Source organism: Sinocyclocheilus anshuiensis, unplaced genomic scaffold (assembly GCF_001515605.1).
Source record: "Sinocyclocheilus anshuiensis isolate Anshui unplaced genomic scaffold, SAMN03320099.WGS_v1.1 scaffold44, whole genome shotgun sequence".
Classification (NCBI taxonomy): Eukaryota; Metazoa; Chordata; class Actinopteri; order Cypriniformes; family Cyprinidae; genus Sinocyclocheilus; species Sinocyclocheilus anshuiensis.
This window is the reverse complement of record NW_015555746.1, coordinates 908,604-929,590: the sequence shown is the minus strand read 5'-3', so window position 1 is coordinate 929,590 and position 20,987 is coordinate 908,604. Positions and strand designations below refer to the sequence as shown.

Below are 20,987 nucleotides of genomic sequence, written 5' to 3'. Positions count from 1 at the left end.
CCGTACCGTAAGTACACGATTACACGAGCAGGCCAAAAATAGTGCGGCTGGCTCGACCGTGTATTTTTAAAGCGCGGCTGGCTTGACCGCAGTAATCAACTAGACTCAGACTCCGGTGACTTTGTGTGTAAAAAAAGGTATATTTACTGCGACGATTCGAACTTTTAATTCAAATTCAATATCACGTTTAAAACTCTTAAAAGGTAATAAGCCACAAGAAAGTTTGCCGTATTCTTATGGCTCATGTCATGGAGGATGAGAGAATCTGGGACGATAGAGACGCTGTTACAAAAGCATTAGATGGGGACACCGATCGTCCCGGGCTGGATGAAAACAGCCCTGAAACTAATGTGGAGGACCGTGAAGAGTTTGGAGGTCTTTACTGGTATGTAATCAAAAGAAATGAAACGTGACATTTGTTTGTTATTCCTATGTTCTAAAAGTGGCCTGACCATAACTATTCCTAACCTGTTGTTGTATTTCCTTTTAACCGCTACCTACCTCACAATAAGGTTCAAGGCTTGTAATGCAGAAGTTGTTGAATTTATTTTGATCTCTCTTTTTCTTAGCACATCTGAAGGGTTTTCTGAAGCTCTTAGATCTGTTGCAAGCTCACAGTTATGGAACTTTATAGGGTTTTCTCTGCCTATTTCATCCCTCTTCTCTCTGGAGAGCCCCAGTCTGAAATCATCTGACATGCACTGTGTGGAAAGTGAGGTGAAAAGGTAACGTTTATGAATCACAAAATGACAATTCAGGCATCCAGTGTTAAATAACTATTAATTTCTGTCTGTACATCAGCATTGCCCAAAAATGAAGAAGTTTCTTTTCAATCATTTTCAGGGCAGATGCTACAGAAGTCAGTCCTCAGCCAGAGGAAACATATGTTGCCCAGTTCGAATCCGAGTACATCAGCAGCTGTAAGTAGGGCTGGGAATCGATTCCAAAAAGAATCGATTCCGAGGCGTTAGGAATCGAGAGTAGATTCCAAAGGTTGGAATCGATTCCATCAAGAGGAATCGACTCCTCATTCAGAGCCTTTTTCAGTTCAACAAAGCTTATCTATGGGTGTCTCTCAAACGGAAGGCTGCATCCTACGAAGGCTGCACACATTTAAATTCACGAAAATAAACTGAAAGAAAACGAGTTCGTACTGAGATCATCTGAATTTTAGGATGCAGCCTTCCGTTTGAGAAGCACCGTTCACCTCCCTCATGCTCGCTAAAAGCCGTAATTACGAGAGTTGTGAGATAAAAGATTATTTTTATTACCATTCGCCTCCCTCATGCTCGCTAAAAGGGATTAGAATTCTGATTAGTTTCCTGAATCGGACAGATAGTTTTAATTAACCGGTTCAAAAAACGATTCCGGTTATTTTACGGTGGAACTGGCTTGTCCACAATTCGGCGGACCTGGCTTGTCCACAATTTTGAGCGCTGCACGACAGAATAGATCATGACGTGATCAAGGGTCTTGATCTTATTTCCATCTAAAATACTATTTTTTTTTTAAACATTTCTATCAGCCAATGATAATTATAAAAGAAAACGTCACGAGCATAGATCAGTGGCCGAGAGCGTATCTGATTGATAGATATCTACCACGAGCTCTATCTCACCAAAACGGTCGACCAGATTCTGTATCTCACGGGTCACATTTTATCTATCCATCGAAAGACCGAAAGAACGATAACTTGCTTAACTTTAACCTTAAGGCCACTGTGTAATGTTTGATACGCAAATTTTAAATTAGACTTTTAAATTATCATGATTGAAACTTTTGCTAAAAAAACTGATGAACACAGTTCACTACATGCCTTGTGTTGTCTGATTGATAGTTTATGCTTTTTTTTTTAAACCAGTATAATGCCTCTTTCAGGTTTTGATAGACTTTTTTTTTTTTTTCCTTTGCTGTGTAATCTACAATTTTTTTTGTTTATAAAGTAAACATAAGAGTAACTTATGTTGTTAGTAATATTTCGAGATGAAGACTTACTGGACTGAAGCAATTTAGGTATACTTGATCATCCATAATACTTTTTATAGAAAAATCATGTTAAAATGTATCACATGATACATCAGGCATTTACGGAACATTTATTTGTTCATCTCTAAATCATCGTGTAAGATTATGTTTTGCCTCCCACAATTAAAACTACAGTGCTTTGATCATAAAAGCATTAATATCATCTTACTAAGACATGATTAGTAGATAAATGAAAGCAGTCTGCTATACTGTAATAAAGATCTCATTGATTTGCATTACTATCAAAATTTCATCTGCCATTAGCCAAAAAAGCCTGCTGTATCTCATATGATGCTCAACAAAAAGCACATGCATATTTTGCTTATATATTTCCTATTTCTTTTATCTGCTCAAATTTTGTTTTCCTAGCGGTCCCTTTGTATCAGGAGTATTGGATGAACTCTCTGAAGAAGGATTTACACAGAGCACGGCACAACGGACTTTCAGAATTGGTGACATCTATGCGTCTTCCTGGTCTGAAAACTCCCCCTGCTTTAAGCCCGACCGCTGTGTTGAGCCCACCAGGACTACAGACTAAGCCATACGCTCTGTGGCAGGAGCTACCGCAAGTAAAGAGTCTGCTGAACTCCCTCAGTGCGCATGAGATCCAGCTTCAGGAGGTGTGTCTTGCAGGAGACTAACAAGTCTGCTGTGCATGCTTGCAAAACACGACCTTGGTCTGATGTCTACTGTTATTCCACAAACTTATCCCTCTGTTTTTGTGCTCTCGGTCCAGGCCATGTTTGAGCTGATTGTGTCAGAGGCCTCGTATCAGAAGAGTCTGATAGTAGCACTGAATGTGTTTCAGTGCTCAGCAGAACTCAAACAGATCCTGTCCCGTGTGCAGCATCATGTTCTGTTCTCCAACCTAAAGGATGTCTGCAGAATCAGTGAACGGTATGGATAAAATGCTTGCATATACAATACAATGCTATACAATACAATACTATACAATAGAATTTTGAATGTGAAAGATGTATTGGGCTGCCTTCACTTAATATAAGTTTAGGAATTATTGTTAAAAATAATTTATATGAACAGTATTTATTTCAAATATATGAATTTCTATAATTATATAAATGCATTACCGTTCAAAGATTTGGAGTCAGTAGTTAATTTATTTAAAATGAGTACTTTTATTTAGCAAGGATGTATTAAATTGATGAAGTTACAGTAAAGACATTTATAATGTTACAAAAGATTTCGATTTCAAATAAATGCTACATTTGTAAACATTTTATTCATCCAAAAAAAAAAAAAAAAAAAAAAAAAAAAAAAAAAAAAAAAAAAAAAAAAAAAAAAATTTTTATATATATATATATAAAATTGTATCATGGTTTTCACAAAACTATTACCATTGATGATAAATGTTTCTCGAGCACTAAATCAGCATATTAGAACGTGACACAGAAGACTGGAATAATGGCTGCTCAACATTTAGCTTTGCCATTACTAGAATAAATTACATTTAAAATGCATTAAAAACATTTAAGCAGGAATGTTATTTATAATTTTAATAATATTAAACAATATTACTGTTTTAATAATGCAGTCTTCATGGCTATATATAATAACTAATTACTTTATTTTGGTTAATTTAGGTTTCTGCAGGACATGGAGTCCCATCTTGGGCAGCATGTGGTGATGTCACAGGTTGGTGATATTGTTTTGAATCACCAGCAAGGCTTCCAAAAAGTCTATGTGCCGTATATCACCAACATGATGTACCAGGAGGCTCTCATCACTCAGCTGCTGTTTGTCCTGCTTTCATGTATCTTCCATATTGAGCATATCAATTTAATTTTATGGCATGTTTGCGTTCTAATTACCATTTTACACCAGGCAGGGAAATAAGAAATTTGCACCGATCCTGAAGAAACTAGAGAAAGGTCCACAATGCCAGAGACAAACGCTCAAGTCTTTCCTGATTCTTCCCTTCCAGAGGATCACAAGAATGACACTCTTACTTGAGGTTGGCTTTCCTTTATACAGGCCAGAGAGATGTGCAGACTCTTCAGAGAACTTCCTGTTATCATTGTTTAGTGAACATGAACATTTTATGCTATTTGATTTAGAACATCCTCAAGCGATCTAAAGGTGTTTGTTCTAATGTCCGTAATCTGACGGAAGCCATTGAAGCTGTACGTAAGGTAGGCTTTATCATGCTTTTGCTTTCAAAATAGTAAATGCCCCCCATATAATAATTGAATAAAAAATGATCAGAATTGGATACTAATTTATTGCATGCTGATCAGTATTACATGTAAATCATGTTACCTTACAAATGAATGCATCTAAATGTATAGATAGTGGAAGAGTGTGACAGAAGTGTCCAACAAATGAAGAGGACAGAGCTGCTTGTTTGTTTGGACAAGTTAGTGGACTTTGGAAACGTTAAGGTATAAAATATCTTAATGTAATTCCTATTTTTCTGCCATATTTTTAATCCACTTTTCTTTCTGTTCAGTCCATTCCATTAATCACCAGAGGGCGACATTTGATTCAAGAAGGAACTTTGAAGCATCTAATTGTTGGTGGCAGTTACAAAGTCTCTATAGTCTCTCGCAAAGATGTGTACATACACCTTTTCAATGATCTTCTGCTCCTCTCTGTTAAAAGGTATGGTTTGTTAGAAGATCTTATTTTACTGAGCGTCTAGTTTGCAGAACTTACAATTACCTATTTTTGGTGTATAATATTGTTTTTCATACTCCACTCAGTGGACACAGGTTTGTTGTGCAGGACCATGCACTATTTCCTGATAATGTGCATGTGGAGGAAATCAAAACAACGATTTTGGGATTAGCTCCTGAATCCTTCCTGCTCCGTCTGACTAAGAACCACAGTAGATCTTCCACTGCCCTGATACTGGCTGCACACACGAGGTGACTTGCTTGTCTTGGCAATACAATATATTGTGTAATGCAAGTATTCATCTTGAGTGAAGATTTTGTTTGCGAATTTTAAATTCCTATGAAAGCTAAACTCTAAAATGATAATTGTGTGTTCTCAGATTAGAAAAAGAGACCTGGATGAAAGTTTTCTCTTCAAAATAGAGAACCACAAGTGTGGAAATGCAACACAGGATGCTCTTAAAGAAATGGGCACCATGAAGTGTTCTAAAATACTAACTGTAATGGACATTTTAATTTTTTGAATATAGTTTAAATATGTATATTCTTAAATAAAAGACTGTAAGCAACTGATTCAGCGTGAGATTTATTTCAACAAAACACAATGAATGCACAGAAGAAATTTACAGTTGTGATCATCCAATTGCTTAAACTTATTCCCTTCAGTGTTGAATGGGCTTGTTCAACAAGACCCTCGGTAGAAAATGTGTGTTCTTCCATTTCAGCACCACCTATCATGAAAAGACAAAATGACGGAGTTAAGACTCTGATCTATTTTAGAGGTTTAGGAGTGAACAATGCTTTCAAGATTTGTTATTTCACCTGTTAAAGTAATTTTTTGCGGACTGGGAACTACGTGACTGGCTGAGGAGACATCAAGTCAAAATCTGAAAGGTTTCTTGCGACCCAAACACCCGTTGCGAATAAACCCAGGTTTACAAGGAGATTTCTACAACAATAAAACAAAGGAGATGGTCACATGCTGGCAAATATTTAAAATTATACATTTGAATATGATTTCGAGTATACGAGTTGCACGCAACAGCAATGTTCGCGTCGTTTTTAAGCTTCGTACATCATTTAAAACAACAAACCTTCTGAAATAATTTCTGTCCGCCACGAAACGGCAAGTTGAGCTTATCCATCCCATGACACCACCTGATTGCCCATCTGTTTTCTTTCCACTCATTTTATTTGTGGATAAATTTGTATTAGCCAAGCAAGCCAGAGGCTCTTTGATATTACCTTGAGATTTCTACGGCAACCCACGAGGTTAACAGTATCGCGCTACGGATCCTCAACTGGAACAAACCGTATTGACAGACAGGCGGTTTCCTGTGTTAAGTAATCAATTTTGAAACGCCGTAGCGTTTGACCTCCACGGTTTACAGATTTTCAACACAGCGCAGTTGTGAAACACACCACCTACAATTCCTGTGCTTAAAACATGGCTGCCACCAGATACCGTCGATTTCTAAAGCTATGCGAGGAATGGCCAAAGGACGAGTCAAAGAAAGGGCGAGATTTAGGAACATTTTTACGGCAAAGAGTCGCTAGCGCTTTCCGAGAAGGCGAGAATACACAGGTATTGTTTTTACTTGAGTGAATTACTGCACGATTTACCCGTGTTGCATTGCAAGTTGTTAGACAAGTCAAATGTCATCTTTCATATTGTGTATTAATGCTTTCAATAGATAGTCACAAACATGATATTTATTTGGATATGTTAGTTTTTACAATAAAGTTTCCATTAAGTGTCTTGAATTTATATGTGTACAGTGGAAGCTTCATTACCACAATAATAATAATAATATTAATATTAATAAATAAAATGATAAAAACAATCTTTGTGTGTGCAAGTACACTTGGCAATAAAGCTCTTTCTTATTCTGAAGGGTTTTTCCTTTTTATTGTCTAGTATGTTATGTTTTCTTGTAAATATCCTTTCTCAAAATAATTTATGCAACAATACAAATATCTAATGCACCATTGACTATGTTGTCTTATGTTTCAATTAAGATTTCAGATCCAGAGAAATGTGATCAGATGTATGAAAGTCTGGCGCGCATCAACAGTAATGTGTACAAAGAAAAGGTGAGCCACATTTTCTAAATGATTCTAGGTCTAAACCTTTATGGATAACAGAGACATCCACATGATAGAGCATAATTAAATTATCATTAGATTTATTTGAACTGACCTGTATTTTTTGGAAATGTGTTTTTTTTTTTTTTTATTGTCTTTGAAAGAGATGCATAGCTTGCATATTCTGTGGGGAATAAATAGTTATAGTATGAGTTCATTTGGATTTATTCTGTTTAAACACCTATCCTCACATTTTTTATGTTTTTATTAAAATGCCTTTCGTTTCATTAATTTGATTGACCTAAGCCTCATAATGTGACAGCATCATAATGTTTTGGTTTGTTTGTGTTCAGTTTCCACGGGCAAAAGATACAAGTTTTACAGGTGTAACAGTAGAAGAGTGCCGAATGCTATTGGCAACAGGTGAGGATTTCTTGAGTTTAATTCTTATGTTCACCAATGCTGCATTTATTTGATGAAAAATATGTTTTAAAATAACCGTTTTCAAATTTATTCTTATGATGGCAAAGCTGAATTCTCAGCAGCCATTACTCATTACGCATCACATAAAATTATTCCAATATGCTGATTTGGCATATTATATTTCTTATCAAAACAGTTTGTGGAAACAGTGGTACATTTTTTTTTATCAGCATTTAACTTTTTGTCATTTCTTTGTTTTGCAGGAAACATGCAGCACACAGATGAGGAGAAGAAAGGATTGTGGAAGACACTAATGGATCGCTTCTCCTCCAAACCTGAAGATGGAACCCCCGAAAAAGCTGAAAAATAATCATCATACTGCACAGATCTTATTTATTCCCCTTTGCACCTTTTCAAATAAAACAATTAAGGTGTCTATCTAAATATTGACTTCTAACAGCTGTAGCTCTCTTCATGTTGATAGATGAACAGACACTTCCAAGAAGTAAAACTAATGGTATCTGGAGAGCTGTGTTAAAGTTGGAGAAATGTGATAATTAAGTAAAAACAATATTCAGTTTTACAGAATATTACTTTTCAGTTTTATAGCATATTCTTTCTCTGGAATCCATAATGCAGATAAATACTTTTTGTATTTCCCGTATAAGTATCTCTCTTGTTTTGATTTCACTGGATAAAAGCCATGCTGATTTATGTACGTTCTTTATGGTTTTTGCTCATATGTATACTGTTTTTACACCCTTTATTTTATTATCATTAAGACTATATATATTTTTCTAGATGAGTGTATTTTGAAGAGATGGTTATCTAAAAGTTAAAAAAATAAGGGTTTTAGCTTCTTTGAGGGTTATACAGGTATTTATTCCTAATATATTCTTGTGAACATTTTATTGGCTGATTGCGTGCACCATTTTAAAGTTCGTGTGGTGATTAAAGTATGAAATAAATCAGATTTTTATCATTTATAATAACTATAATATTTATTTTAAAAAATAATTTAGGGTTATGATGGAATAACTGCTGAAGTGCAGTTGAGTAATATAAAGTTGCACAGAAAAGTGATATAACGTAAAGCTAATGCACACTGGGGAATTTCCTGGCAGATATTGATAATATGGTCTGTGCCATGACATACAATATGTTCACAAAAGATAGCTAGATGATAAAAACTTTGCCAAACCACCACCCTTGCAAAGCCACACAGGTTTAAGGCCAGAGCTTGGTGTTTGAAAAACAATCCATGTACAATGTTTTAACTAATTTCCTTCCAAGAAACCAAGTCATGAAAACATTTTTATTAGTAAAAAATAGGCAAGGAAGCAAGCAAAAGAGCCTGTAAAGTGATCTGTGTAAAATGCTGAACTTAAGTGATCTGATGGACTGAGTTTATATAATGGAAGCATTAGAACATTCTCATTTTATTGCCTTTCCTTCTTTTATAATTAAGCCACAATGTGAATTTTTCTGATATTACAAAATTTAAAGTGAAGATAAAAAATAAACTAATTCTTCATTATTATACTTCAAAATGGCCAACAAGCAAAAGAAAAAAAAAAACATGGTTGCATTTTTGTTCTAGTCAGTGTTAAATAGAATAGCGTTCGTTTTATTGGACTCTTAGTCATCTTTTTTGGGATCTGGATTGTCTCTCCAAATGCAGTAGTTGAGGCTGGTAGCTAGGCAGAGCCAGGCCAAGTATGGTACCATGAGAAGTGTTGCAGTGCGGCTGATGGGATACCAAGACACCATTGTGGCTGCCACTGTGCCAGTCAGCATCACAATCTCTATCATTGCCTGGATATGAAAGAAGAACAGAACACCACTATATTTAACCATATAAGATATTATATAAACGTTGACTTTCAATGTAGGGACAAAAAACAATACAGTGGAAGTCAATGGGAAACGAAATTCTTTGGTAACATTCTTCAAAATATCTTTGCGTGTTCATCAGAAGAAAGAAATGCATACAGGTTTGGAATAACATTAGGGTGAGTAAATTAGTTTTCACAAAAATCTCTTGATACTATCTCACGACCATATGCAGAGAAACTGGTTCCTGGTTTACCTCTTAAAGGGGTGGTTCATTGCGATTTCACTTTTTTAACGTTAGTGTCTAATGTTGCTGTTTGAGCATAAACAATATCTGCAAAGTTACAAAACTGAAAGTCCAATGCAAACGGAGATATCGTCTTTTAAAATTCTGGCATTAACGATGCAGTTGTTTACAATACAACCGAAGCACATGCTTTAGCCAATCACAACACACTGGGCTAGCTAACCAATCAGAGCCCATCGCCTATTTCTGAGGGAGGGGCTTCATAAAAGCAGGAAATGATCAGCCCGTTTCTCAGAGAAGGGACAGAGAGGTGTGGAATAAAGGTAAATTATGTGAAAAATAATGCGTTTTTTAAAAAATGAAGCGTTAACACATGTTAGACTGCACCCCATAAACACAATCAAGCCTAGAAAAAACACAGTGAACCACCCCTTTAACTGAAATAACAGTAGGATTTTTGAAACTCATTATAACATCCCACCAGTTTAATGTTGTGAGCGCCAAAGAAGATGGGGGTCCAGGCCCAATTAAGCGCTAACTGCATCCCATAGAGCCCCAGTGGTACCAGTGAATCCTGGGTGAAGCCTCCAAGCTCTTTCCACACAAGGTATGAACCGTAGCTTTAAAAAAAGAGAAAATAATTTACACCGTCTGGAGGTACCTTTAGTTACTCATTAACTTTTAAACCTAACTACAACTTCCTTCAAAGTTACTAAATGCATAAGTGCCAGATATATACTATAGTAAGTGGGAAGTGTTTAAACAAACCCCATGCCAGTGTAGAGAGTGGTCCACACTATTGGGAAGGCAGCATTAGGTGGCCTCCATGCGGGCTTGTTGAGCGTGGTGTACCAGGTCATCACCTCCTTCCGTGTGATGAAACCTCCAAATATACCAAGGTGTGGAAGGGCAGTCAAACTCAGCATAGGAATCCACATCCTTTCAATGCAAAATGACAAATTAAGGTTGCCTAGCATTTGCCTGTGTACATTATGCAACACATTTGTTTTAGAGTAATTGCTCTGCACCCTTCTTGTCTGTACAACTTTCAAGTTTGACAACTTATTTCCACAGAATGCGAGACAAGGAGGCCAACAGTAGCTCAGGGCTCATTTGCAGTAATTAAAATTAGGACAACAGCCTTCTCTGCAATAAATGCAATCGTACAACATTAGCTTGATGCAAGTACTCTCACATATAAATAATAAATATCAGTAAAATAATAAAATATGATAATAGTATGCTATAGCTGTTAGGTAAACTAGTACAACAAACTAATATGATAAAAAATAGCAAACGTAGATTTTATCAGTAAAGTTGAACTGCTGTCCAAATACATATTTTGTAATTTTTTTATTATTAAACATGCTATCGTACACGATCGAAAAGTTGTCTGTTTTAAATTAAATTGTTTGAACTTCCAATAATTTATTAAGAATTAATGATTTAAAACAAGAAGGTTTTGGTTCATTGCCAGTTCAGTTGGTCCTACTGTGGGAAAACGACTTCACGCACGTACAGTACAAGATAGTGATGAGAACGTCGCAAAGACCCACATAGATTTTTTTTTCGTGCAAATAATGTTAAACAGCAAGACGGGTTTGCATAATGTTAGTCACGCGCTCAGCAGAACATTATTTAACGCGCGCTATGAAGAGGTTGGAATTTTGTTCACAGACTCAAACGACGGACTAATAAGAGAAAATAGCGAAGCAAACTGCCTGATGTACTAAATAACAACGCTGTTGTCTTTACCTGAATTGACAGGTTGAAGCGCTGTTCGATGTTATGTAAAGAGAGACGTCTCGATGGCCTTCAAGACCGGAGTGATCTTGAAATCATGATATAAGTTTGTGTAACAGACAGTGGGCGTGCATGAAGGATAGGCTGCTCTCGTGTAGAAACAATACAACTGAAACGCTGGCCACTAGAGAGAGGCATGTTGTGAAACGATCACTCAGTATAGTAATGCTTGAATCTGGTGTGTTCAAGAAGATCATCGCTGCGCTGCGCTGGAACAGAAACAGATGTCAGTTTTGAAAATTAGCTTTGACGATATTATGTCAAATATCAATTGACTAAGAGAGCTGCCAAAATCTATGACGAACCATTTACTGCCTCAGAGACGACAACAAAACCCTGTCACTCACAATAAATATATAAATATATGTTGTGTAATGTGTGTATGTATAGATTTACTGAATAATGTCCAGCTGTGAATATTATATGCAAATGAAGACGAAGATCTCATGGAAAATTTATATTCCCTGGTTTTGTCTGGGTAAGAGCACCAAGGAAACGTGTAAACAGGCAGAATGTAGACTTACAGACTATGAACATGACTCCCTCTGTAGGATACTTACATGTGTTTAATAGACTGTTTCTATGAGAGATACAGTAGGCTATTTGTTTTTAAAATCTTCCCCAAACCATTTTTTTTGCCTGTAGATATGTAACATATAATGTACACACTAGCTATTAGAAATTTGCAGTGCCTTATTATTATTGTGATTCATTCAAAACACTATTTTATGAAAATATGCACAATAGGGCTACTGTGTATCACAATTGACATTTCCTCAGTTATTGTTTTAGCATGGTTATGCAAACTCCTCTGTATCTGAAACTGGTTTATTAATGTAATTTTTACCCTTAAAATGCAATTGCAATACAGTGTTATATAAAAGTAAGAAATTAATTGAATTAAATTTACATTTTTTGTTTTTGACTGAATTTTTTTATTGTGAATTAATTCATTATGAATTTGGATGTGGTCAAATATGTAAAAAAACGAAATAACGAAAAGCTTAATAAATAAAAACCAAATGGCTTTATAATTTATGCTATGTGATTATGTGATTGTGAAAGCAATTTCAGTTAATTAAAATTAAATTAGATGGATGTTTGCAATCAACTAATCTCAGAAAACACACTTATTCCTTGGTTTACCCTCATGATTGAGTATGGAATTTTATATTTAAAATGTTTTTTTTAATGAAATGAAACTGTGTATGCATATAGCTACAGCTGACATAAAGATATTTTTAGCATAATTATTATTATTATTATAACTCCTTAAAATGGTTTATGCAAAACATTTAAAATAAAAATATTTAAGATAACATTTTAAAAATGTTTAACATGCAATAATTAAAAAACTGTTGGCAATTGTACTCTGTATATTGTCTCTATATTTCTGCATTGTATTTTTCTAAATTTTTGTTTGTTTTTTAACTTTTTCTAAGAGAGTGTATGCAACCATTTAACTAGCAACTATGATATCATAAAAGGAACGTTTCAACATACTAATAGCCGATGAGAATATTGAGGGCTAACTGGGCTGCTAACAATTTCAAATGAGCACATGTGTCTTTTCTGATATGAGAGAGCAAATTTTTTCACAAATATATACTTTTCAATGAATTCCTTCGACTGCTCCCAGCCCAAGCCAGGGAACGAGCAGCCTTCTTGCTCTCCACCACCTCAAATATGCCAGAATAATGGTAAGAGGACATGATTTCCTGCTTGAACTGGCTGATTTAAATCAAATGAATTATCAGCAAGTGGCCCTTAGTTCAAAACAGCTTTCTGTATTAGTAAATTATGAAATAAGTAATAAGTTATTTAGTAGGCTAATTATCACTTATTTTTCAATCATTCATCCAAAGTGGATCTTATATGAATTATGATTATTAATAACTTTTTTTTTAATAACATTTCTTCAATGTATCTACATTGATAATTTAAATCTCATTGAATGATTTTTGCATGTTTAAATTAAATGGCATTGTGTAATTTTTAAGGACCCGCCATGAAAGAAAATGACTTCATGGCACCTCCATGCCCACTATCTCCACCTCCTCCCTCACAGGAGTACAGAGCAGAGGTGCCATCTAACAGCCACAATTTGGCCCTTCCAAGATCTGATGCAATTGAGACCCCATCTGGTGTTATCACACCTGAAAGTAACTTCTCAACAAAAATATCACACCGATATATCAGCACAAAGGTTAAAAAGATACTGGGTTGCTTATTATGTTTTTTATTTTTAGATTTGATCTGGGATCCCCCAAATCTACAGGATCTTGGTCCACTGAAATTATTAGGTGTTTACAACCTTCCACAGCCCTTCTGGCCTGCCAGCTTAAAGGATAATGTGAAGAATCTTGGCATTAATGTGGATGAGACAAACAGAGCTGATGACAGCAGCAACATGAAGAATCCATCCTCCTCTGTGCCTCACGATACGTTTGAGGAGCTTCTTGAGAATTTGGATTTCTCAGCACCTTCTCCTCATGCAAATGAGGATATCTTTGAAATACTAGGCCTCTCTGTTGATGCATACAATGAACAGACTGAGATTGATTCCGTCATAGAGCAAGAAGAGGACAAGGACAAGCTCCCGTTCAGTTCTGATGTCATCACTATCCACAACATGGAAGCTGCAGCCTTTGATTCTGAGGAACTTCTGTCTTATGTTACAGGCTCAAGAAAGAGAAAGAGGGCTATTTTCTTTGACAATGACTCCTCTTCTGCTGCTGACGAAAGTTCTGCCGTGCTTGATAATTTGGAGCTCTTTGAGCCTCCACATGCTAAGCCTCAACTGGACTCTAATGAATATGTTGAAGACTTTTTCACTACTTTTTATAGTGCTATCTTCTCAGACGAAAGCACTGTTTCTTACGATTAAAGCAATGCTATTTGCAAATGAAAAGTCTGAAACGTTTCCCTATATTGTCTGTGGTCATCTGGGGATTTTCCGTCAAAAATGTCATATATGCTTTGAGCTAGTTGAATTCAAAATGCTGGATGTCACACTTTCTGGGAAGAAAAAGCATTGTTACGTAGAGGTTGCAGGTTAAATCCCTGAAACGGGCGATCCATACATTTTCATTATAGTGCACTTGAACAAGAAAGTCAATGTGAATTGCCATTCTCAACACATTTTACTTCCATAATGTGAGACTGATTTAGTATATTGGAAATGGATTGTATTGTGAAATCATGTGACCTAACATGGTTGCCACAACGAGGGATCGCGTTCCATGTAAAACAAACTTATTCTATCCCACTGATATGCCTCTAACTACTTCAATTTGATCAAACTTGCAGTTGTTGTTGCCCTTTACAGGCTGACAGACATGTAATTGATACATGAAGCTGATGTATCCATTTACTTTAGTTGTATGCTGTGTCTGAGAAAGACTAAGATTTACAGTCAGGATTCATTTCATAATTATATATTATCAGCCTCAGTAAACAATGATCTGAGGTTGAAAAATATATGCCATAACACTGACGTACAACCTCAGGTTACTTTACCATAAATAAGAAAACATTTAAGCGGTCACTCAGAAAATATTTTAAAATATCAGATATATGTGACCCTGGACCACAAAACCAGTCATAAGTAGCACGGGGAGCAATAGCCAACAATACATTGTATGGGTCAAAATTATCGATTTTTCTTTTATGCCCAAAATCATTAGGATATTAAGTAAAGATCGTGTTCCATGAAGATATTTAGTAAATTTCCTACCGTAAATATATCAAAACTTAATTTTTGATTTGGTAGTATGCATTTCTAAGAACTTCATTTGGACAACTTTAAAGGCGATTTTTTTTTTTGCACCATCAGATTCCAGATATTCAAATAGTTGTATCTCAGCCAAATATTGTCCCATCCTAAAAAATCAATGGAAAGCTTATTTATTCAGCTTTCAGATGACGTATAAATATCCATTTCAAAAGATTTACCCTTATGACTAGTTTTGTGGTCCAGGGTCACATATGACCTTTTTGTGACAAAGAATCAAAGATGATTCATAGTGCAATAACCTATTTTAGCACAAAATATTTTTGGTATTTTTTTTTAATGTATGAAACAGATGAATATAAAAATGCAGTTTCTAAAAGCTAAGTGTTAAAAAGATTTCTCTTTTTTATACCACCTAGTGCATGCTTATTTTTTACATTGGCTCACATACTGATCAAATGGATTTGAGTTAAACGTTTTCCACATTCATGCAGCTGAATTTCTATTCTTTTTCAATAAACTCTTTAACAGTTACTCATAACCTAAGAAATGAACATAGCACAGTTACAGACGATTTAGAAATAAAGTTTTAGCCATTTCCCTAATCGTAAAACACCTGTTCGCGAGAATGCCGTACGCATTAAACCAATGAGAATTGGATTTGTCTGTCTTAAATGACAGCAAGGTGGATTTAAATAGAGCTGCTGCCAATACGTCATCGTGTGATGCTCAAACACATTCACACCTCATCTTCTGGTCCTCCAGCATATTCTACCTTCGTGTCGCTCCAGCAGCCCTCGTTGTCTGCCTGAACTCTCACCCTGGTGGTCGGGAAATGTCAACGAGAGGCCCGTGCCGCAGCAAGGGGGCGTTACGGGGAAAAAACAATTGGCTTTATTGTTATATTTTCACGCAATTCGCCTTTTCTTAGTCTTGCCACTAGAGTAAGCATCAAAAACGACCAGCACGCCGACCGCCAAGTCCGATCCGCCGTGGACTGCTGTTCGCATCCTTCATCTGTCTCGTCTCGTATTGCAATCATTGCCAAACATGTGAGTAGCAACCGCAGCTGAATTGTTCTGCAGTAGCCTAAACGTGTTTTGATGCTGCTGGTACAGCGCGAGCTCGATCGCATCCTGCTCTCATTCATCTCATTAGTTTGCGTGAATGTGCTGTGTTTGATACACAATAGTTACTAGCATCCAGCTGCAAACGATTAGTGGTAGTGTAACACTAACGTTGATACAAAGGCTGGAACATAGCGAGCCATATCCTTGAACGCCGCAAGTGTTGCTTTTACTGGTTCGACTTCTACTTTGCTTTTCTGTCTTAGCATTAGAAAAGCTAGTCCTGCAGATTTGTGCTGCATTTATCCGGTTTTTCGACTGATTCTTGGCGGTGATGCGCTACAAGACGTTCAAGTTGCATCTGTTGGTCACTCAGTGTCTATTCGGGAGACCTGCTGCACGAGATTTGGATGTTAGATTCTGGGTTCTTGCATAAACTGCAGACAAAAACACAATTTTCCAGGTGCCAAACGCGTCTGGTCCTGCATGACAGACTTCAGAGAATCAAATGTGGATTTCAGGTTCGACTGTGCGAACTGCTGTGTGAGGCACGAGACGTTGTGTGGCCTGATGTTATGAACTGACATGCTCATATTGATATTGACATATCAGTAACCAAAAGAGATAAAATATTAAATGTTTTATCAATCTATTATTTCCATTTTCTGTGTACATGGCACAGATATACTGTTTGTTAATTTGGGTGTATGTGGAAAACAACTTTATGACTGGGCCTTCATGTGCATGACAAACTTTATGAATGAATTGCACATGAATGGTACTGAAGGGTCTGGGACACTTTTAAAAATGCTGACATCTTTCCACCATTAACCTTATTGCATTTAATCACGCATGCTTCATTTTCTTGAGTTATGCTGCTGTTTTGAAATGCTCATGATGCTATATTGATCAGCATGGGCACTGGATTATTAATTTTGAGTCCGGTTAATGTTGATGTTAATATTAGACATAAAAAAAGTCAACCGGTAGGCTATAATTATACAATTTATTTTATATTATCATTATATTGTGTATATAGTAGTTAATACTTGAGAGAAATTTCCTTTAATATAACTTTGGCATTCATAAACTTGTGAATGTAGTAGTATGGAATTTGATTTGAGTTGACATTTCTATGGAAGTCATTATGAAACTACTGCTATTTAAAAATGACATGAAACACTTGTCATTAAAGTTTTTCTTTCAGTTTTCATTTTAGCAGAAGTAGACTGTTTTTCCTTTTTATGACAAATAAACCTGTTTTTAAAACAAGTGTGCAGAAAATCAGAGCATTGTGAGAATTTTGATGTGGTCCAGCATATTCTCGAATGGAGGATCCACAAAAGTTTGAACAGATTTTCTGATGAACTGCTGTGTTGATCAGTGCTTTTGAACTTGCACTGCTTATAGTTGCAGAAATTGTTCTTTGTTTTTTAATTGATAGACACAAACATTTACAGTTTTATAGTGTTTTACTTTAAGCGATGATGAACACAACACAGAGTCAAAAATCCACACTTAGAGAAAGTAGAGACACCTGTTGGAATTTTGTCTGTGGGTTTTAATATAATAATGCATCCTTACAGTACCTTAACTGATTTAATACATAAATACAGCAATGCATAAATATGGTCTGTATAGAGGTTTTTGTTTAGATGGATTCTTAGTATTTCATATTAACACAAAATCTCAATGTATACATAAATAATACAGAAAAAAAAATCTAACTTTTTGTAGCGGGATCATGCACTTAAAAGTTCAATTTTTTTTACATTTTCTGTGTTTCTACGTGCCTGCATAATTTTTGACGTTAAAGGCATAGTTCACCCAAAAAATGAGAATTCTGTCATGATTTATTCACCCTCATGTTGTTGCAAACCTGTATGAATTTCTTTTTTCTACTGAACACAAAAGAAGATATTGTGAAGAATGTTAAGTAACCAAACAGCTGATAGCCATTGACTTCCATGGTATTTTTTCACATACTGTGGAAGTCAGTGGCTACAAGCAACTGTTTGGTTACAATCTTCCAAATATCTTAAGGGAGTGTAAATGATTTGATGAAATTAAATAAAATTGGGGTGAACCAACCCGTTTAAATTGGAATAGCACAGAACTGATAGCTTTGTTTCCTTTCCCGAAGCCACCTGAAATATAAGTTAGTTGTGGTTATTTAGACCGTATCTGTGCACATCATATAGGCTGAAGGTGAAACCATGAGTTGTAAGCTGATTCCACTTGAGAATAAGGTTCCCAGTATAAAGTAATTACGTTTTATTTATCCAGTGGGAGTCGGAAGAGAAAGAGCAACTTCATTCCCTGTGTCTCAATCACAGCTCGGGCATTTTTGAAAAAGAGTACAGTATACTCAAAGGATTGTACATCAAGTCCTTTCATTTTCTCTGCTTCATAGGAGAAATGAAACATTTGTGCACTGGGACTGGATGCTCTTACCAGCACACCCCACTTCCGCCATGACACCCAGCAGAGGATTCTGGGATTGACGCAAGCATCACTCCCACTGATGGCCTGGACCAGGTGAGCATATAAGTGTACCTTTTTTGTCTCTTCATGCATTACCTATTTATTTTACATAAATAAAACAATTCTAAATGTTTTGCTTATTAATTTTTAGCTGTCTCCATGTACAAGTACATCTAAAAAAAAGTAGAATATCATGAAAAAGGTCAATATTTTTTGTCACTCATTTCAGAAAGTGAAACCCATATATTATATAGATTCATTACACATAGAGTGAAATATTCCAAGCCTTTATTTCTTGAAATTTTGATGATTATGGCTTACAGATAATGAAAACCCAAAATTCAGTGTCTCAGAAAATTAGAATATTACATAAGATCAATAAAAAAAAGGATATTTTAAACAGAAATGTCAGGCTTCTGAAAAGTATGTTCATTTCTATGCACTCAATACTTGGTTGGGCCTCCTTTTGCATGAATTACTGCATCAATGCAGCGTGGCATGGAGGCAATCAGCCTGTGGCACTGCTCAGGTGTAATGGAAGCCCAGGTTGCTTTGATAGCGGCCTTCAGGTCATCTGCATTGTTGGGTCTGGTGTCTCTCATCTTCCTCTTGACAATACCCCATAGATTCTCTATGGGGTTCAGGTCAGGCGAGTTTGCTGGCCAATCAAGCACAGTAACACCATGGTCATTGAACCAGCTTTTGGTACCTTTGGCAGTGTGGGCAGGTGCCAAGTCCTGCTGGAAAATGAAATCAGCATCTCCATAAAGCTTGTCAGCAGAAGGAAGCATGAAGTGCTCTAAAATTTCCTGGTAGATGGCTGCGTTGACTGTGGACTTCAGAAAACACAGTGGACCAACACCAGCAGATGACATGGCAGCCCAAATCATCACTGACTGTGGAAACTTCACACTGGACTTCAAGCAACATGGTTTCTGTGCCTCTCCACTCTTCCTCCAGACTCTGGGACCTTGATTTCCAAATGAAATGCAAAATTTACTTTCATCTGAAAAGAGGACTTTGGACCACTGAGCAACAGTCCAGTTCTTTTTCTCCACAGCCCAGGTAAGACGCTTCTGACGTTGTCTCTGGTTCAGGAGTGGCTTGACACGAGGAATGCAACATTTGTAGCCCATGTCTAGGATTCGTCTGTGCGTAGTGGCTCTTGATCAGGAAACCTTTGCAGGTGTTTTGAGGTAATTAGCTGATTAGGGTGTGACACCATGACTTTCCAATATTGAACTTTTTCACAATATTCTAATTTTCTGAGACACTGAATTTTGGGTTTTCATTATCTGTAAGCCATAATCATCAACATTTCAAGAAATAAAGGCTTGAAATATTTCACTTTATGTGTAATGAATCTATGTAATATATGGGTTTCACTTTCTGAAATGAGTGACAAAAAATATTGACCTTTTTTCATGATATTCAAATTTGAGATGTACCTGTAGTCCCTGCAATATCTGACCCGTTTGTCCCTGTTTAAGGTTTCAGCTGGCCTGCTGAAGCTATGGGGAGCTGCTGGAGCTGTCTATACAGAGACACTATCCGAGACAACCATCTCAACAAATTTAAGGTGCATTTCACAAGACACTTTATGATAAAAACAAACCTTAAAAAGCACTGTGTTGGTAAATATTAATTTTAAGTGCAGCATTTGAGAATAGTTACATGGTTAACCTAGTAGAGCTCTGTTTGGTTCTGTGATAACCTGTTATGTCTGACAGGTGACTAATGTGGACGATGAGGGAAATGAGTTGGGCTCAGGAACCATGGAGCTCACACAGACAGAGCTCATTCTGCACACACGCAAACGTGATGCCATCCGGTGGCCATACCTTTGTCTGCGCCGATACGGTTATGATTCCAACCTCTTCTCTTTCGAGAGTGGCCGTCGTTGTCAGACAGGACAAGGTAAGATGATTCTGACTTCTACTTTATGCAGATGCAAGACTAAATTGCGTGTAAAGCAAATATCGCAACCTTCTGTGAACCCTTACATTTGCTCATTAGTAGGTATATTGGTGGGTGGTTGATTTGGCTCCTTAAAGGGATAGTTCACCCAAAAATAACAATTCTGTCATAATTTACTCACCCTCATGTCATTCCAAACCCATAAGAGCCATAAGGTTAATCTTTGAAACACAAATTAGGATATTTTTAAATAAAACCTGAGAGGTTTCTGTTCCTCTGAAACATGAAAGTACAGATAACCAAAGCTTTAAAGATTGAAAAAAGGCATAAAGTAAATGATGTAAAGCAAATCCATATGAATCAAATGAAGTTTGTGAAGAGATACAATTGCTTTGTGATTTAATTTAGGCTTTTATTTACATCTAAACAATGACTGCACACAAACATACACATAGCAAATACGGAAGCTTGTGCCATTGAGGTTTGTTCTGTGAATAAAAAAAGGGGAATAAAGGCTAAATTCTGTTCATCATATGTGACCCTGGACCACAAAACCAGTCATAAGGGTCAATTTTTCGAAATTGAGATTTATGCATGATCTGAAAGGTGAATAAATAAGCTTTCCATTGATGTATGGTTTGTTAGGATAGGACAATATTTGGCCAAGATACAACTATTTGAAAATCTGGAATCTGAGGGTGCAAAAAAATCCAAATACTGAGAAAATCGCCTTTAAA

At 36.3% G+C, this 20,987-nt stretch overlaps 4 protein-coding genes and 1 long non-coding RNA gene across 6 annotated transcripts; 3 read left to right on the top strand and 2 right to left on the bottom strand.

Moving 5' to 3' along the window:
- Positions 1-5,232, top strand: LOC107673501 (rho guanine nucleotide exchange factor 19-like). Its single transcript, XM_016467101.1, has 12 exons — positions 1-385; positions 570-725; positions 844-920; positions 2,395-2,645; positions 2,762-2,922; positions 3,627-3,779; positions 3,868-3,997; positions 4,101-4,175; positions 4,332-4,424; positions 4,493-4,644; positions 4,746-4,910; positions 5,039-5,232. The coding sequence occupies exons 1-12, from the start codon at positions 237-239 to the stop codon at positions 5,079-5,081; spliced, it is 1,605 nt and encodes a 534-aa protein (XP_016322587.1). The 5' UTR covers positions 1-236; the 3' UTR covers positions 5,082-5,232.
- A 1-nt stretch (position 5,233) lies between these two features.
- LOC107673505 (mitochondrial import receptor subunit TOM6 homolog) lies at positions 5,234-5,961 on the bottom strand. Its single transcript, XM_016467107.1, has 3 exons — positions 5,753-5,961; positions 5,481-5,607; positions 5,234-5,389 (listed from the first exon to the last, which is right to left on the bottom strand). The coding sequence occupies exons 1-2, from the start codon at positions 5,845-5,847 to the stop codon at positions 5,511-5,513; spliced, it is 192 nt and encodes a 63-aa protein (XP_016322593.1). The 5' UTR covers positions 5,848-5,961; the 3' UTR covers positions 5,234-5,389; positions 5,481-5,510.
- A 71-nt stretch (positions 5,962-6,032) lies between these two features.
- Positions 6,033-7,723, top strand: LOC107673504 (ubiquinol-cytochrome-c reductase complex assembly factor 2). The gene is made up of 4 exons (XM_016467106.1): positions 6,033-6,243; positions 6,678-6,752; positions 7,097-7,166; positions 7,430-7,723. Exons 1-4 carry the CDS (start codon positions 6,106-6,108, stop codon positions 7,534-7,536), a joined length of 390 nt encoding a protein of 129 aa, XP_016322592.1. The 5' UTR covers positions 6,033-6,105; the 3' UTR covers positions 7,537-7,723.
- A 744-nt stretch (positions 7,724-8,467) lies between these two features.
- Positions 8,468-11,211, bottom strand: LOC107673503 (translocator protein-like). 2 transcript variants are annotated; one of them, XM_016467105.1, is made up of 5 exons: positions 11,002-11,211; positions 10,171-10,185; positions 10,015-10,112; positions 9,728-9,866; positions 8,468-8,981 (listed from the first exon to the last, which is right to left on the bottom strand). In XM_016467105.1, exons 3-5 carry the CDS (start codon positions 10,104-10,106, stop codon positions 8,805-8,807), a joined length of 408 nt encoding a protein of 135 aa, XP_016322591.1. In that variant the 5' UTR covers positions 10,107-10,112; positions 10,171-10,185; positions 11,002-11,211; the 3' UTR covers positions 8,468-8,804. The 2 variants fall into 2 exon arrangements, with proteins under 2 accessions (XP_016322591.1, XP_016322590.1); XM_016467104.1 differs by having other exon boundaries at positions 10,015-10,185; positions 11,002-11,210.
- Positions 11,212-15,559: 4,348 nt separating this feature from the next.
- LOC107673485 (uncharacterized) lies at positions 15,560-20,208 on the top strand. The gene is made up of 4 exons (XR_001632401.1): positions 15,560-15,834; positions 18,263-18,387; positions 19,824-19,912; positions 20,064-20,208. It is a non-coding gene; the product is annotated as an uncharacterized LOC107673485 (long non-coding RNA).
- Positions 20,209-20,987: the final 779 nt, after the last annotated feature.